We start from the raw sequence: 15,638 nt of genomic DNA on the forward strand, positions 1-15,638 counted from the left end.
AATCTGTCAAATTGTGCAGTTTTCAAATACCATATGCCAACAAAAGACAAAATTTCATATGTCCAGAGGAACAAGAGGAACAAGAAAAAAAGCAACCAAAGATTTGATTTTGCAACTAAAAAACCAGAAAATCTATGCTTTGCATTAATACATGAAAAGCTATTTATTAATATATCAGAAGAAAAATCCAATAAACAGTGATTTTTACAATGCTGGCATTAGCAGGCTAGTGGAACATGGGTTTAAGAATTGAATGCTTGTATTTAAAAATACCTCAAAACTATTATTCTTAACAGTCAAAGAATTACTACTGATGGCATTTCATAACATTTTGGGCCTCTGCAGTGTTTCCAGGGATGTTTTTCACAGAATATTTATAAAAAGCAAGACTAACAAATAAACTGATATCAGTTTGTCCAATCTGCATTTCAAGTCAGATTGTTGATATGACATAAGTTGACTCAACTGAAGATATAATTAGGTGGTGATTACTTAGAAAGGAAATGTCATATTAATCAGTATTTTACAAACATAAAATAAGACTGGTGTAAAATTCAATCATGGGGCTCCTGACTGATTATGCATCAACTGCATACTTATGGGTTGCCATGAGAAGTCCATTCATTACACAAGTTTCATTTACAAAATGCTGCATTTTGATTTCTTCTTGACAACTTTCTTTGGGCAGAGTACAGCTCTAATGGCCTCATCGAAAACTTGCTTCAATCCCTTCTGTGTCAAAGCAGAACATTCTAAGTACTTCACAGCATTAATTTCTTTTGCCATTTGTAAACCTACGGCTCCAGTAACTGGAGCTAGCTTCTTTTCCTTCAGTTTATCAATGGTTTCCTTGTCCTCTCTCAAATCCAGTTTGGTGCCAACCAGTATTATTGGTGTTTGTGGACAATGATGACTTACTTCTGGGAACCACTATGTTGAAAAAAGCAAAAAAATGTATATACTTCAAATATGTCCATGAATAAGGTGAATTAAAAAGGTTTCAATTCTTGTGTACCCCCTACCTCCAAATACAGAATACTGCAAACAAATACACATTACTGACAAACAAAGGTCTAGTGTTTCTTCTCATTGAATTCTTATAACTGGTCATCAACAAAGAGAGAAATAAGACAGTAAATTTGGTTTAAAAGCTAGTTTGAACATATAGATTTAAGAGACAAACTTGATACGATTAGAAATTGGTAAGCAACATTGTCACAACTTACCTTAGCTCGCACATTTTCATAGGAAGCTGGACTCGTGAGTGAAAAACAGATCAAGAATACATCCTGTGGCATAAAGAGAAACATTAAATGCCAAAATAAATATCACCATAAAAAATATTGTAAAATTAATTACAAATACTGTAAGAATTATTATAGAATTTCAATGGCAATTGGAAATTGAGCCCTCCTTTTGTTAACAGACAAGTATTCTCCAGTGTTTTTTGCAGACAAGGCACATTTAGCTTAATCCATCTACATTTAGCTTGTGTAGGATGTTGTTGTGGGAGGATGCCAGCCACCCACACAAAATAAAAGCAGCCAGTTACAATGAAAAAAGAACAGCTACAAAGATAATTTATGAGTAGTACCGTTTGTGGATATGACAATGGCCTTAGTCTGTCATAATCTTCTTGTCCTGAAATTGAAAAAAAAACAATTATATATATATTTATCTTCGGCAGAACTATTGGCTATGCAGTTTCAGTTTTTAATCACTTGAAAAAACAAGTTGTGCCAATTGTGTACAGATGCCATTATGACAGCAAAATAAAATATTCTCCCTGAATTACAAAACATAAAAAATAGCAAATTAAAGATAATTTCAAACATAATAATAGAAAAATAGAAAACAGAAAAAGGAAACCACACAAAGCAGCATAATAATTTGACTATATACCTGTGATAATGTATTATATCATATTAATAATTGTTTCAAAATTTGTGCAAAAAACTCATTTGCTTTTCTACAAAAATTTTAAGCATCAGATCTTGCTGTAATTTGAATGTTTCTTAGAAATAAAATCAAAACAATGCATAATATATATATATATATATATATATACATAAAAATGAAATTCAACTGAAAACATAAAAAAAATATTTACCTGCTGTATCCCACAAACCTAAGTTGATAGGTTTTCCATCTACCATAACATTGGCAGAGTAGTTATCAAAGCTGTTAAAAAGATCATGTACATTTAGTCTTAACTGATTAGAAAAAGTTCTAAAAATTTCATGTACAATATGCAAATGGCTGATGAGCAGCCAATGCAAATTTTCTTGAAATAGCTTTATAAACAACTCCAAGAAAGCAGTTATGGCTTGCTGTTTGGAACACAACACAATGTTTCTAAATTTCTCTAAGTTTTGGGTCTGTTATTAGAAGTCTGTCTACAACATTGATTACTACAGAAAAGTAGAGTTAACAGTTAGTTTCCTTGTGGTTAGCTTTATTATGCCGCGTTTTGCCTATTAACAGTGAAGCCTCAATTTCAGTGCTATGCTCAATACCGAAGAAATATTCGGCAATTTGGTTATACAATATTTATTTAAAAACACATTTTTAACTTGTCATAATATATTAGGGAAGATAAAGCAATGTTCCCATGCCATGGCAAAACTTTTCAAAACTGAATAAGTCCAAATAAATCAACTAATACAGAAAAGATGTTCAGGTTTAAATTTTGATTAAAAATAGCTAAATTAAGTTCTTAATACTCACACTGTAGGAATATATTCGCCGGGGAAAGCATTTGTGGTGTAACTGATCAAAAGACATGTCTTACCTACAGCACTACAAAAGAATATAATTGACATTTAAAATAGGAAAAGGAAAGTCAAATGTAAAAATATTTAGAGTTATTTTTTACAACTCTTCCCCTAAAAACTAACCTTAATTATTTCATGGTGTACAGTATCCATATTTGATCATAAAGCCAAACCTAGCCAAACACTTAAAGTGGTCTTTGTCAACGCTAAAAATTCAAATACATTTTGATATCCAAGGCTCGACAAAGTAATATGTTGCGTTGTATTACATTCTTCTAAATTTGATTTGGATTTTGATCTAATTCTGCCATGGATGAATGTTGACAAGCGAATTTTGGACATCAGATGAGAGAAGGACGTTGGGTCCCACCTTACAATGGACAACCCTTCGTGGGAAAAACAATTTCAAGTCACGATTATCATAACCTACAGCAAAAACGTATTAAGAAGTTAGAGATTTGTAATAAATGAAACATTAGCAGCCGTTCCAAGTTGATAACTCAGGAAATAGCTTACAAAAAATGCCGAGCGAGAGCCTAAAGCATACGGAAGTCAAGTGTTGGGCCTAACTTACCCATCACCAACAACGACACATTTGATTGCCTGCATCTTGAAAATTTCACTTGTTTATAGTCGAATTCTTTAAACCCGGTGTATATATCTTTTACCAGACGTCAATTCCAAGTGATATTAGTCAAGGAGGTTCGCCGACTTGGGCTTACTCTCAGCCGTGTTCAACTTCCAACTTCGACAACGGGCACTTATAGCAAAAGGGACGTTCTGTACTGTATAAATTTAAGGTGACTCCACCCGCATTATATATATACCCCCAGCGAAGGTCTATAATCGACTAACATGGCGCATATAAAAGTCATAATATTCGGCCCAGATCCCATTTAAAACTATAAAATGCCCACAAAGCATGGTTGTCATGTTATTTCACAATGTTGTGACAGCAGAATGCAGCAGAATTTGTGAATTTGATCAGGTAAATGTAGAGTAAGTAAATAAAGATAGTCAGCTCATCGTCAAGCAGCAAGGCCGTCGTGGCGAATGAATAAAGCTAGAAGGGGGGCGGGGGGGCAAAAAGAAAAATTTTGCGACAAGATTTTTTGTCTTATTTTAATATAATTAAAACATTTCTGCAAGGGGGACAGAAAAATTAATGATTTCTGCCTTAACTGGAAAGGAATTTGAAATGCACATTTCTCTGGTCTCTGTTTGTTCACAGTAGGTATACTGTAACGACACAGGGTTCTTTTATGGACAGTATCACCTGATAATTGCACCATTGCGCTGTGATTGTATCAGCGTCTGCAAATATGTTTTTTGTATTACGTAATTATTATTTTAAGGTTTGCTTAGGGTGTATAAAGGGTTGTTTAATAAGTTAGGAGTAGTCTTGTCGAAAGTTTTGCCTTATTGCTAGGAGCTCTGTCGCTAGTTTTGTCGTGCCTGTTGAAGCCGTGTCGTTATTTGTCGAACTTGTTGTTAGCCGTTAGTCGTACCATTGCCATAAAAACTAGAGTTTTGATTTTATCCGCCGTTAATGTATTTTTGAGCATTTCTGCCTACAAAGAACTCATGTTTGTAAAACCCAACACCACGCAACCCTACAGATCGGTAGATCAGAACAAGGGTAGAATCAAGTTATGGTTGCCGCCGAAGGGAAACATTTTCTATAATCTTTATGCTTCAAGTTCGCCGGAAATTGTATTCTTTGGAGCAAATTTCAATAATAAAATCTTATTCTTGAAACGAATTAATTTATTTCTTATCAGGGTGTTACACTCTGGAATTCTCTTCCTCTTGATTTGCGTAATAAAAAAATAAACAAACGTTTAATAAGCACCTAAAAATATATCTCAAAAAATTTAACAGGCCTTCAAATACCATCTTATGATCGACTTTTGAATTGCATTCCCCTTTTTTTTCGTTCTCTTTTTTCTTTTCTTTTTATTTGTTTCCCTTTTTTAATTTTACTTTTTTTAAGTTGTTTCCTTTTTTTATCTATTCTTACTGTTTTTATTATTGACACAACTTCGTACATATGTTTTTCCTTGAATCTGTTTCTTTAAATATATCAATGTAACCTGCAGAAACACAAAAGGGCGCGTAGCTCGAAAGCTCTTCTGAGTTATTTCTACGTATCAGTATTTCATTTTTCCTTGCTGACAATTTCATATAAAATATGCTTTTTAAATCTTCTAATCGTTTATGTTAGAACTATCGTATCATTAGTAATTATTTAAAATATACTGATAATGAAATGTTGAAGTTGAAGTTGAAGTAGAACAAAGTTTTCAAATCTGGCACTATTATAATTTAGGCACAAAATTGGCACTATTATAATTTATGACCAATATTGATCAATTTCCACAACCAAATTTGGCCCTTGAAGATTCAGATTTTATCTGACAAAATCCGAGCAGCTCTATGGTAGAAATCGGTAAATCCTGAGAAATCGTTTTGTTTCTTTTGAAATCTAGTATTTACTTTACAAAATAATGCTGCTGAAAATATTTTAGTCCCAGTAATTTATGTCGCCTGAAGGCTCGTTTCACTTCTCTGTTTTACCCACAGCTTAAGTTCTAGAATTTTCCGAAATAGAACTGAACTGATTTTTACGAAAATCCATGAAATTTTTTAAAACAAAGGGGGCCACGGCTCCCTGTCTCCCCCCAGCCACGACGCCCCTGTCAAGCAGTAGTGTAACCACAATTTTCATTTCAGGGGACCACAGTGCTTTGTTGATTGTTTTAAGCCTTATATGCAGCCTAAAAAGTTAACGAAAGTTTTTTCATTTAGAGAAGGTATTGGCTCCATGTTTTACAATTCTTATTTCTATAGCATAAAAGCATACAGAAAATATGGAAGTATCAGCCTAAAAAAGCAAGGACCCTGGCAATAACATGCCAGCATACAATATATTTATAAAAAAAACTTCTTTGGAAATCTAGAAAAAGAAAAAAAATACATTTCATTATAAAGATTTGGAGATTGTATTTAGCTTTTGATTTCTTACTGGAAAGGTCAGTAGCAAAGACTGAATGAAATTGGTAGCCTGTGCTCCAGACCCCTAACCTCAAGTTCCATGACTCCCATTTCATTCGCGATGCTCAGCTGATATATGAACAAAGTTTATCATCAGCGTTGAAGGTTCGGACAAAACTTAGTGTTCGGCTAAAAAAGTGAAAAAGATGAGGAGCGTTGTGGCTCTTAAAAAGATGCCAGGAGAAAATGATCATAAGGGGCCCGCTCTCTTGTATGACATCTCCAATCACAAACCACAGATCGCCAAAAATCATATTTTGATGGAAACAATGCACCTGTGAAAAATTTAAAAGTTACCAGTTTTTATCATTGTTAAAAGATATATTTGAAAGGGGTGCATCTCTTTTCCCTCACCATAGTCTCTTCAAGACAAAATGTGGAACAAATCTATTGCTGCACTGCAGTGCACACTTAACACCAACTCGAACGAGAGAAAGAATCTAGGTGTAATGCTAGCGAAGCGAGCAGAAAATTTTGCAGCCACGTAGGTAAACGCATTTCAGAAAGTTTCTTTCGTTAAAATTCTTTGCATTATCGCATTTCGTTAAATTTCAGTTCTTAAAATGGATCTTATTTTAAGTGGCCCCCTAGATCTCGAGGCCCTAGGGCATTTTGCCCCTCCTTGTCCTCCTCTCGGCGGCCCTGCCCATATTCGATGCATCTCCTTCACGTGGCCCTGTTTATATAAGTCCCTATTTCTAAACTATGAACTTGAGCTAACATGAAGTTGAGATTCCTTACCCCGGGTGCCAGAGTCTTTATTATTTGGTCTCAGAAAAATAGCTCAAAACTAGTCACTGAAATATTTTTTGACCAAAGAGCAGCTGCACCCGTCTACAATACTTTATCCCCGGATTCATAAGGCACTAGAACCCAGGGTAAGGGTAAAAATACCGAAGAGCAGTCTATTCGTAGTTGGCAAATGATGAAAAGCAGCAGCAGATCAAACAGATTTATTGTAGCTAGTCATCAAGAACTTGAACCAAAGTTGGTTTGTCCACTCGATATTCAACGGATCGAGCAAACAGGTTCAAAGTAAAATGGAATTGTGATGTGATTCACGGGCAGAGCGTTGAGAAAAGTGGGGGGTCTAAAAAAAGTGGGCGGGGGGGGGGCTAAAACCTTATGAAAAGAGGCTTTACTGGTAGTTGAGTACTAAATATTTGGCATTTTTTGCAAAAAGTGGGAGGGCTAAAGCCCCCCCAGCCCCCCTGATTCATGAACAACATCAAACCATCAAAATATAACTTCCCTTATTCTCAGGGACCGCGCCCAACCCAAAAATTGGAGGGGCTAAAATGGGTGTGACCGAAATTTTTTGAGGTCACGCCCTCTATAACGCCGGGAAACGCCCCTTTTAGAAAATGCTTGTATATTTCTATTGAATTTTTTAAAGAGTCTGGTTCAGAGAAGATATCAAAAATCATAAAAATAGAAATAGTTAGCTCGAGGGTAATTAAATACCAAGCTAACCAAGTTAGAAAATACATCATATCATTAGACAAGATGAAACACCTAGAAAAAGAACAAAAATGGTTCCCAGTCAATGAAAACTGCTACTGCATAGGAGTAAACTATCCAAAGTTGCGTTAGAGTAAACCTTCAAACAAATTTCTAGCCTATTAGGCAAAAAAATGGGGGGGGGGGGTGGAGGGCTATAGCTCCTGCTAATCTAATGGCTGCGCGGTGCCTGCTTATTCTACTGCGATTTTTTCGCTTCGAATCTCTTTTTCTTGTAAAGTAAGTTTAACCTGGCATCTATAATATAAGTCGAATGTTTAACGTGACAAAAATTAATGGAATCCGTCGATCCTCCAGAGTGCTAGCGTTACCAGGGAGGAAAGATTGGAGGAGGGCAAGGGTGATCCCAATTCCCAGCAGGCCTCGCTAGCGGGGTTCCGGTAATTTTTTTCAGACCATGCCTTCAGATTGCTGGAAGACGTCAGTTTTCTAAAACGTACTTCAGGTGTGCGGCTAGCCATTTTCATTCAACAATTGATTAGCTAATTCACTATTATCTCAGGTTTTATATTCTAAATCTTTTCAAGCGAGAAAGTTCTATTATCCTAGGTCAGGGCCTAAGATAAGAAGTTTTTACGAATCCACATTTTTTATAAAAATTGGGCGTGGTACTTTGCTGGGATTGGCATCATGGGGGTGGCAAATATAGAAACTGCCATCATAGTGCAAATAGCATGTCCTAATTGGGGTATAAGTATAAATTCAAATGGGGTATAAATTCTTTAAATGAAGTATAAGTAGCAAATAAATGAAGTATAAGTAGCAAAAGCTGATTCTTTACAATATATGGATTGGGTTAATAAGAAATTAGCTACATATAGCTATGTCTTAATATGTGAGCAAAAAGTTATCGAAAGGAAACTTTTGTACATGGTTTGTTCGGATCTCTGTAAAAGTTATTCTTTATTTCCTTTCACCTTCAAAAACTCCCTTAAATCAGCCTTGTTTGCTGGACTTTGGTTTTTTGTTTTTTTTTTTGGAGCCATATCTTTGCAGCTTTTCTCGGAAGTCGAAACTTGCGAGATCAAGCATACTCATTGCAATATTTATCTATTTGTCAAGTTTTTCTGGAGCTATGCTGCTTTCCCTACCTGCCTCTATCTTGTTGTAGGTGGGAATCAGCATCTCTACATCGATAGGATTAGGGTTTGCTGCGAGAATCCGAGCCATTGTCTCGTCTGGTAGAATTCCTCTGAGAACAAGTCTCAGATCTCTGCGATCTTAGTCGTTTATTTCTCAAAATTTAATGGATGATTGAATGAAATATTTTGTCCGGGACAAAAGCTGGTTGAAGCTTTCTAAAGTCTCTTTTTGGTATGGAAAGTTCTTAACTGCATTGAGCTCATCAAATCCTTTGCCATCAAATCTGTTCTTCAAAAAGTTTTGATACTATAAACGAAAACCTCGTTACAGATGGCAAATAAACTCTTCTCTCACAGATGTACAAATTGTGCTTGTTTCTTCTCATTCTCTTTTCGCCCAGCTTGAAAGCATGACCTTTACCCCCATCTTGTTTGTAATGCAGAAGCCACGCACCAGCACCAGATCTCAATTTTGGAAATACGCCAAATTTGTCATAAGATTGTGCTATATAAGCAAAAATTATGCTATATTTCAAATCAAGGCAACCCTGCTCGAGAAAGAGGCTAATGCATGCTCAGAATATCAAAAGTGGCCAGAGTTGCAATTTGGTCTTTTTGATAACCCAGTGTATTCATTCTTCATAAACAAAAAGGCAATTTAGATTCATGGTTTGATGGCCAAATTTCTCCATTTTGGCAGTTTGGCTGAATACTGGCCGTATGTTTCAAAAAACAACGAAAATGCAAAGGAAACAAAAATTTTTGCACAGATAATATTCAAAACTTTTTAAAATAATTTCAAAATTGCAAATGATGAATGATGAAACAAAGTAAAAGATAACAGACGGTTTTAGATAAAAGCAAATGAAAACTTTTGTAACCTACATAGCAAATTTTGATCACGATATCACTCCTAATAATTAGAAAAATTAGCTTTTTTGTATACTGCGTTTAGCTGGCTGCATTTGGCTGCCAACCACAAAATATGTGGCTGCCAACCACAAAATATGTGGCTGCCAACCATTCAAAATAACTGACAAAATCCTGAAGGTGGAAAGTCACAATTTACTCCTAAATGAAACCACAGATGCTGGTGTAAAATGTTTCCATTTGGTAACGATAGACAATGGATCAATGGAAACAATGATTCTTTTAAATAATATCAGAATTATGCCAGAGTTATGCTAGATTCCAAATTATGCTAGATTTTATGCTTAATGACGATTTTTGGCCAATATTATGCCAATATTACGCTAGATCAGGTCACACTGGCACCAGCCCATAATGGAGTGGCTGGAACGGGACTAAAAGGCTTGCCCCTAAGTTTTCTTACGGCCACGCCCTTTGAAACACCGGAAAACACTCCTTTCAGAAAATATTCGCTTCTATCTGTCCTTATTCATAAACATAACGATTTAGAGAAGATTTTAATTAACATAATAATACAAAACCGAGTTAGATGAAATACAAATTTATCTTTGACCACACAAGATAAAGCACCATCAAAAAGAACAAAAACGTGTTCCCAGCAGAACTGCTACTAATGCGTTCGTTAGCGTAAATTTTCAAAAAAGTTTCTAACCCATTATTGCAAAAAAGTTGGGGAGGTCTATAGTCCCTGTCATGCAGGGGCGCCTACACCGGGGGGGAGGGGCTGGAGGGGCAGGGGCAGAGGGGGCAAGAAGTGCCCTGAAATGTAAGAAAATATTACAGAATTATTGATTATTATTGATTATTGATTATTGATGATCACTTTGACCGCACTCGTTATGTTAATTTCTATTAGAAAATATTAGAAAAATGATAAAACCAGCACAAAAACAAAAAGGTTGAAAAGGCTGCCTGTAGCAAGGTGGGTAAAAAGAGGGAGAGCGGCAAAGATAATAGTAGATAAACAAGAGACCTGTTCCCTGAAAAGTACTACAGAAACTAAAGATGGAAAAAACAGTATTTGCTATCACTGATGGTAGAAAAACTTAGCTGTATGGTCGTCACATATGCATGTTAACATTTTGTTATGTTACTCCACCCTCCTTCCTTAAATAGGAATACTCGATCATGTTAGTAGAAAAATTCTACGATTTGCCCTCAGCACCAACACTGCCCCTCCTGCCCTAATCTTGTGCAGGCGTCCCTGCTGTCATGCAACATTCCCGATTGAATGTTCCTCCAAGCTACCACCGAGAGGCTTATCATCGTTCAGCTGCTGTAGCCTTGAGAGGAATTTTTCCAATGCTTCTCCAATTTAAAACACCTTAGTTGAATTGCTTTATAGATTTTTCTGAAATCTACAGAAAGATATCACATAAACCCCAAAATACATTACGGGCAAGAGATCATAATTTCGGTCTTGGTCTTTAGGCTCCGTGTCTTTTTTGAAGCAAATCATAAAAGCAAACTAAATTGAGATGATATCTTGAAATCAAAGCTGTATACAGAGTCCATCTTACTTTAAAATAGCACACAACATTATCATAAAGCGCAATTGATTTTTCTCCGCATGTACTGAAGCTTCGAGTTCTGAAGTTTCTTAATTCTTTTTAATTGTCCATTGCTTATTTCTAATCGCAATTTTCTTTTAAAAAATGAGTGCAATACACAAGGCTGGGATCGGGCATCCACTTCGAATTGAAAAAATGTTCCCATTTCTTTCTTAGGCGTTTCGATTGTTATTTTATGTTGCACTTTTAAGAACACGCATTATTTACAATTCCACACTTTCTACAATTACAGATGCACAATTTTAATTTACAACTCCACAAAGTGTGTCAGATCCACGCTTATTTTAGGCCCTGTACTAGGTGCAGAATCTGTGACATTCTTGGCAAGTATTTTGTTTCAACTGAAGGTTTTGAAGAGAATAATAAGGTAGGAACCCAATAAGAAACATACAGTGTTTTATGATATTATGAACCTTTGAACATCTTTAACTTTTTAGAGCAAAGAAATGTAACGTATAATTGATTCAAGTTTTGAATTGATGCCCTTTTGATGTTTAAGCCCTGGAAGATGTGAAGTTGTTGTGGTGTTTAGCTTGTCATATGCATTTTTATAATTTTTCAGCATTCATTAAGCATCAAACCAAGTTAAATTTCACTGTATTGCAAAGAACGCCTGTATCAGGGGAGCTGTCGGGGCGGTGTAATCCCTCCCTCGCGAAATTTAGCGGTTTTTCTCATCGCTTCTTGCTCTGTTGTCCACCCTTTTCATGGCTTCCCTGGCGACGGATTTGTTGACAAGGTTCCTCTGGAGCACTGATCTCAAAAAGTCTTTTTTAGGCCACAGGGAGAGAGTGTTAAGAAATCGTGATCCAGACATGAAGTAACTATCTGGCGGGAAAGCCGATTGATGGAAATGTACAAGACTGTGTGAGAGATGTCGCAGAAAACGCAACGAAGCATTGTGTAAGTTAACCTATTTAATCTGAAAATCGTGATGTCATGATATCTTTATCTTTGAAACTTATTTCTTTAACTTTGCACTAAATCATTCGGCTATTAGATACAGTGGCGGGGTGGCTATGTTTTCCCTGGGGTGGCCAAGTCGATTTTTGCGCCCTATCTATATATCGTCACAGAATATCGTGGTTATATAAAGCATGTGTTGCTAGAAGGGAAACCGATTTTTGCAATTTGAATCCAAAATTTCATAAATAAGGTTTGACTAAAAATGCGAATATGAATGGAAAAGTTATATAATCCTAACATTTGACCTTCTCGTGGTTCGGTAAAATATCAAGCTATTTTGAATTGGCTTATTTTCGAGAGTCGGCCTATTTTCAAGGAAATACGGTAGGCAAAACATAAAATACTAATTAAAAGACATTTTATCCAATTACACTGATGTTTCATACAGGCTACTTGTTTATTATATCCAGAATACCAGCTTCAGAGTAAAATTACGTAGAGCAAATTATTGTTTCGGGCTCCTTAGTTTTTTTAACTAAAGGTAACCTTTGTCCATTTCGACACTGCTTATGGTCGATTTTATCAGCCTTGTTTCATCGCATATATGATGTATGATATACAAACATGGTTCAAGTTTGTTATTCTTTAGTAGTTATTAAATAGTAGTTTTCAACAACTTGAAAGTTTGAAGCATTGAATCGCACTATTAAATCGGACAGAGGCGGCGGGCACAAAATTAAATCTGGGGTTGGGCTAAGGATCAAGTTTAGTGATAAAGGAGGACCCACCATGGTTGGGTCCGACGCGGAAGAAAATTTTTGAAATCAAGCCTTCTAGAATGGCTAAAAATGCATCTCCCAGACTAAAATTTAGCAAATTACTACACCGCTCAGAATAGACAGTTCGACGATGCTCAGAAAAACATTGAATTTTTTATTTTTAGAAAAAATTTGGGAGGGGAGGATTCATGCGTTGGATAAAGAAAGAAAGGGTGATTGTCACATCGATGTTAATAACATGTAGCTGCTATATTGATTGCCAGGGTGCATTCCATGTACTTGGGTCCAAAGATCTTTAACGTACACTCAGGCTTTTTGACGTTCCGAGTACAAACTAATAGAAAACATTTTTGGAATACGCAAAATCTTCGTTAGTTGGCGTGCTAAACATGAAGTCACGTACATAGTTAACACGAAAATATATGAAACAATTGTTGATTGGGTCATGGCAGCGCAACGTGCTTCGATTGTAGAATCCCACGTTATTTTAGATTGTTCACAGCAAGTTATAGCGAAGTGTTCTACCCGTGTACGATCACTTTTGATGTTCCTAGCCAAATATTACAAGCAAACAATTTTGGCGCCCCCTTATCTCCATTTGCGCCCCTATTCAGGGGGGGGCCATGGCCCCCCTGGCCCCCCTGCCACCACCCCACTGATTAGATAGAGGCATCGAGTACCAAATTTATGTTGGCTGTCTTTAAATGATTAGTCATCTCCCGGCCTAAGCTTTATACCGCTTGCACTTATCCACAGCACCAAAAATCCACACTTGATCGTTCAAACTGTTTCTCAACTTTTTCCTTAGATACGACATATTCTCTTTAGTTTTGTTTACTTTCTTAGCTCATTCACAAATTTTATGGTAGCAGACCTGCGATCGCAATTTTGAATGTGAGTGAGTTTTGTGAAAAAGTGGGGAAAGTGTTAAAACTGCTGTGTGATCCCATGGCCAAGTGTGGAGCCAGAATTAATCCTCAATGTCACATGGACGAAATAGGGACTGGGGGCATAGAACCCAAAATTTTTTTGTTTGCAACTGGTCTGGTCAATCCTTAGCAGGGAAAGAAGAAAGCTCAATTGCTTGTTCATGGATCAAAGTGTGTTGCAAAAGATGCAAAATTATCCTATATTGTATTTCTTGTGGGTTTGAAGTTACCTGTTTGAAAACAGGCGTACAACGTCATGCTAGGGCAACAAAGCAAGAAGAAAATAAGCAAAGAATCAAACTTAGATTTTATCTGTCTTTAGTGACCTGTTTGAACATGCCCTGGCTTTGTTGTTGGCAAAGCACTTTGTTGCTGTCGGTAGAGCACTCTTTGCTGTCGGTATTATAGAGCACTAAAGGGCATTCATGAAGAGCATATGTCTTGGGAAGCAAAAGGCTGCCAATGTGACAAGACAGGTTTTGGCATTTGCATAAAACAGCTTGCTGTGCTAGTGACATATTGTGACACTGAAGGTTTTACAACTAGATATGGCAGAATGCTCCGGTGCCAGTGCAGCTGATATTTACCGTAAATCCTTGAATTGGTCCCCCCTCGAAAAAGCACCCCCCTCAAATAAGCCCCCACCCTTGATCTATAAATTGTCAATATACCCCCCCCCCTCGAATAAGCCCCCACTGCTGCTTGTTGGCCAGATTGGCTTGCTTTTATACCTTTATAAAAAAAATAATAATGAATCTTATTTATAAAATGTTTGAAAACTTTATGAAACATAAATTACTGTCATTATGCATTGAAGTCAAGCATTAATATGTTTTTTTGCTTTCTACAGATCATTCTTCACAGCTGTGAAATCTAAACCCAAAGACAAGGAGGACAACAAACCATCCCAAAATGGATCCACAAGGTATTTAAATGCAAGGAATTATTTTTAAGACTCTTGCCAGAAAAAGTTGCTTTCACCTTATTCTAAATCAGAGCCAGTTTTGTGAAAACGCAGGAAACCTGTCTAAATATTGTCTTTGTATAGTTTATTCCTTTTGATTGGCCCTTGGTCAAGGCCTTTGATGGTCAAATTTTGACAATGTCAGAATTCTGCCCACATGGTCAGAATACTTCCCTGTGAACTTTAAAAGAAAAACAAATAAAACTTAAGGTACAAAGAAATATGTTCACACAGCCTTTTACTCATTTTACTGTGGTCTAATAACATAATTGTGAAAAGACAATTATCAAGTCATTATATTTTCATTATCAATTTGACCTGCAAGCTGAGTTTTTGAAATACAGATGTAAAAAGTCTGTCGATTTGAAAACCTATGGCTTAACAGTTGTAAATTCTGTCCAGTTTCAGCAAAAATACAGCAAGTTGATTTTCATATATAATTACCATCTCCTTTTTTTGACTTAAAAGCACAAACTTGATGTTTATTTGGCCCCCAGAAATTTTTATTGATATATATTTATATATACATAGATATTAAACGCAATTTTGAGGCTTTGTTACTCAAGGTATCTAATTCCACAATTATATCTTTCACCTGGTTAATAGCTTTTTGTATAAAATTGTGAGTATAAAATTTGCTACAGAACAGCATTAGTTTCCTGACTTTGAGTATGATGCAACATTTTCTCTCGTTTTGGTGTATTTAAGTTCACAATCCTTTGCTAATGAACTCTAATTTCAGCTCTTTTTGCTCTAGGTACGTTTGTCATAATTCTACCAAGATTTTGTATGTGACATTTGAATGAGCCAGACTGTCTTTGGAGATGCCACATCTATATCTTCTAAGAAGAGTAGTGCTTAAGTTTGGAATTTTAGATTCTGTACAACAGGCATTAAAAGCTTGTCAGAAGAGTAGATTGGCACTCTATCATTGGCATCACATACCAGTGTGTAGTGGATTTAACAATAAATTTAGGGGACCAAACAGCATATCCCTAAACTATACAGCTTTGTTTAGCCAAAGGTGAATGTTTCTTGAGGCTTCCTGCATTTTCAACAAGAATGGTTCACTAGTGTATACATTTTCACATTCCTTGTCATTGTTTATTTTATAATCGATCATGTATA

General features: G+C 36.1%; 2 protein-coding genes across 3 annotated transcripts in view; one reads left to right on the top strand and one right to left on the bottom strand.

Moving 5' to 3' along the window:
• Window positions 1–102: 102 nt before the first annotated feature.
• LOC135691639 (ras-related C3 botulinum toxin substrate 1) lies at window positions 103–3,567 on the bottom strand. Its single transcript, XM_065209567.2, has 6 exons — window positions 3,349–3,567; window positions 2,728–2,799; window positions 2,111–2,181; window positions 1,595–1,641; window positions 1,227–1,289; window positions 103–930 (listed from the first exon to the last, which is right to left on the bottom strand). Exons 1-6 carry the CDS (start codon window positions 3,381–3,383, stop codon window positions 640–642), a joined length of 579 nt encoding a protein of 192 aa, XP_065065639.1. The 5' UTR covers window positions 3,384–3,567; the 3' UTR covers window positions 103–639.
• An 8,136-nt stretch (window positions 3,568–11,703) lies between these two features.
• Window positions 11,704–15,638, top strand: part of LOC135691712 (DNA ligase 1-like) — a 34,891-nt gene continuing 30,956 nt past the window's right edge. Inside the window, exons 1-3 of one of the 2 annotated variants that reach the window (XM_089112073.1) lie at window positions 11,762–11,835; window positions 14,397–14,471; window positions 15,268–15,534. In XM_089112073.1, the coding sequence (XP_088968199.1) occupies window positions 15,335–15,534 (200 nt within the window). In that variant the 5' untranslated portion in view covers window positions 11,762–11,835; window positions 14,397–14,471; window positions 15,268–15,334. Of the gene's footprint in view, window positions 11,836–14,396; window positions 14,472–15,267; window positions 15,535–15,638 lie in introns of both variants that reach the window. The other variant, XM_065209665.2, reaches the window with a different exon arrangement.

The sequence above is a fragment of the Rhopilema esculentum genome, chromosome 13 (genome assembly GCF_057945365.1).
Source record: "Rhopilema esculentum isolate cy_ngs chromosome 13, ASM5794536v1, whole genome shotgun sequence".
Classification (NCBI taxonomy): Eukaryota; Metazoa; Cnidaria; class Scyphozoa; order Rhizostomeae; family Rhizostomatidae; genus Rhopilema; species Rhopilema esculentum.

What these genes read in the sequence shown, in the direction of transcription:
- LOC135691639 (XM_065209567.2), bottom strand. Translation starts at nt 3,383, where the DNA reads ATGCAGGCAATCAAATGTGTCGTTGTTGGTGATGG. An exon ending in TGTGTCGTTGTTGGTGATGG is followed by an intron (nt 2,800 to 3,348) that starts GTAAGTTAGGCC and finishes ATTCTTTTGTAG; the next exon opens with TGCTGTAGGTAAGACATGTC. An exon ending in AGGTTTGTGGGATACAGCAG is followed by an intron (nt 1,642 to 2,110) that starts GTAAATATTTTT and finishes TTTCAATTTCAG; the next exon opens with GACAAGAAGATTATGACAGA.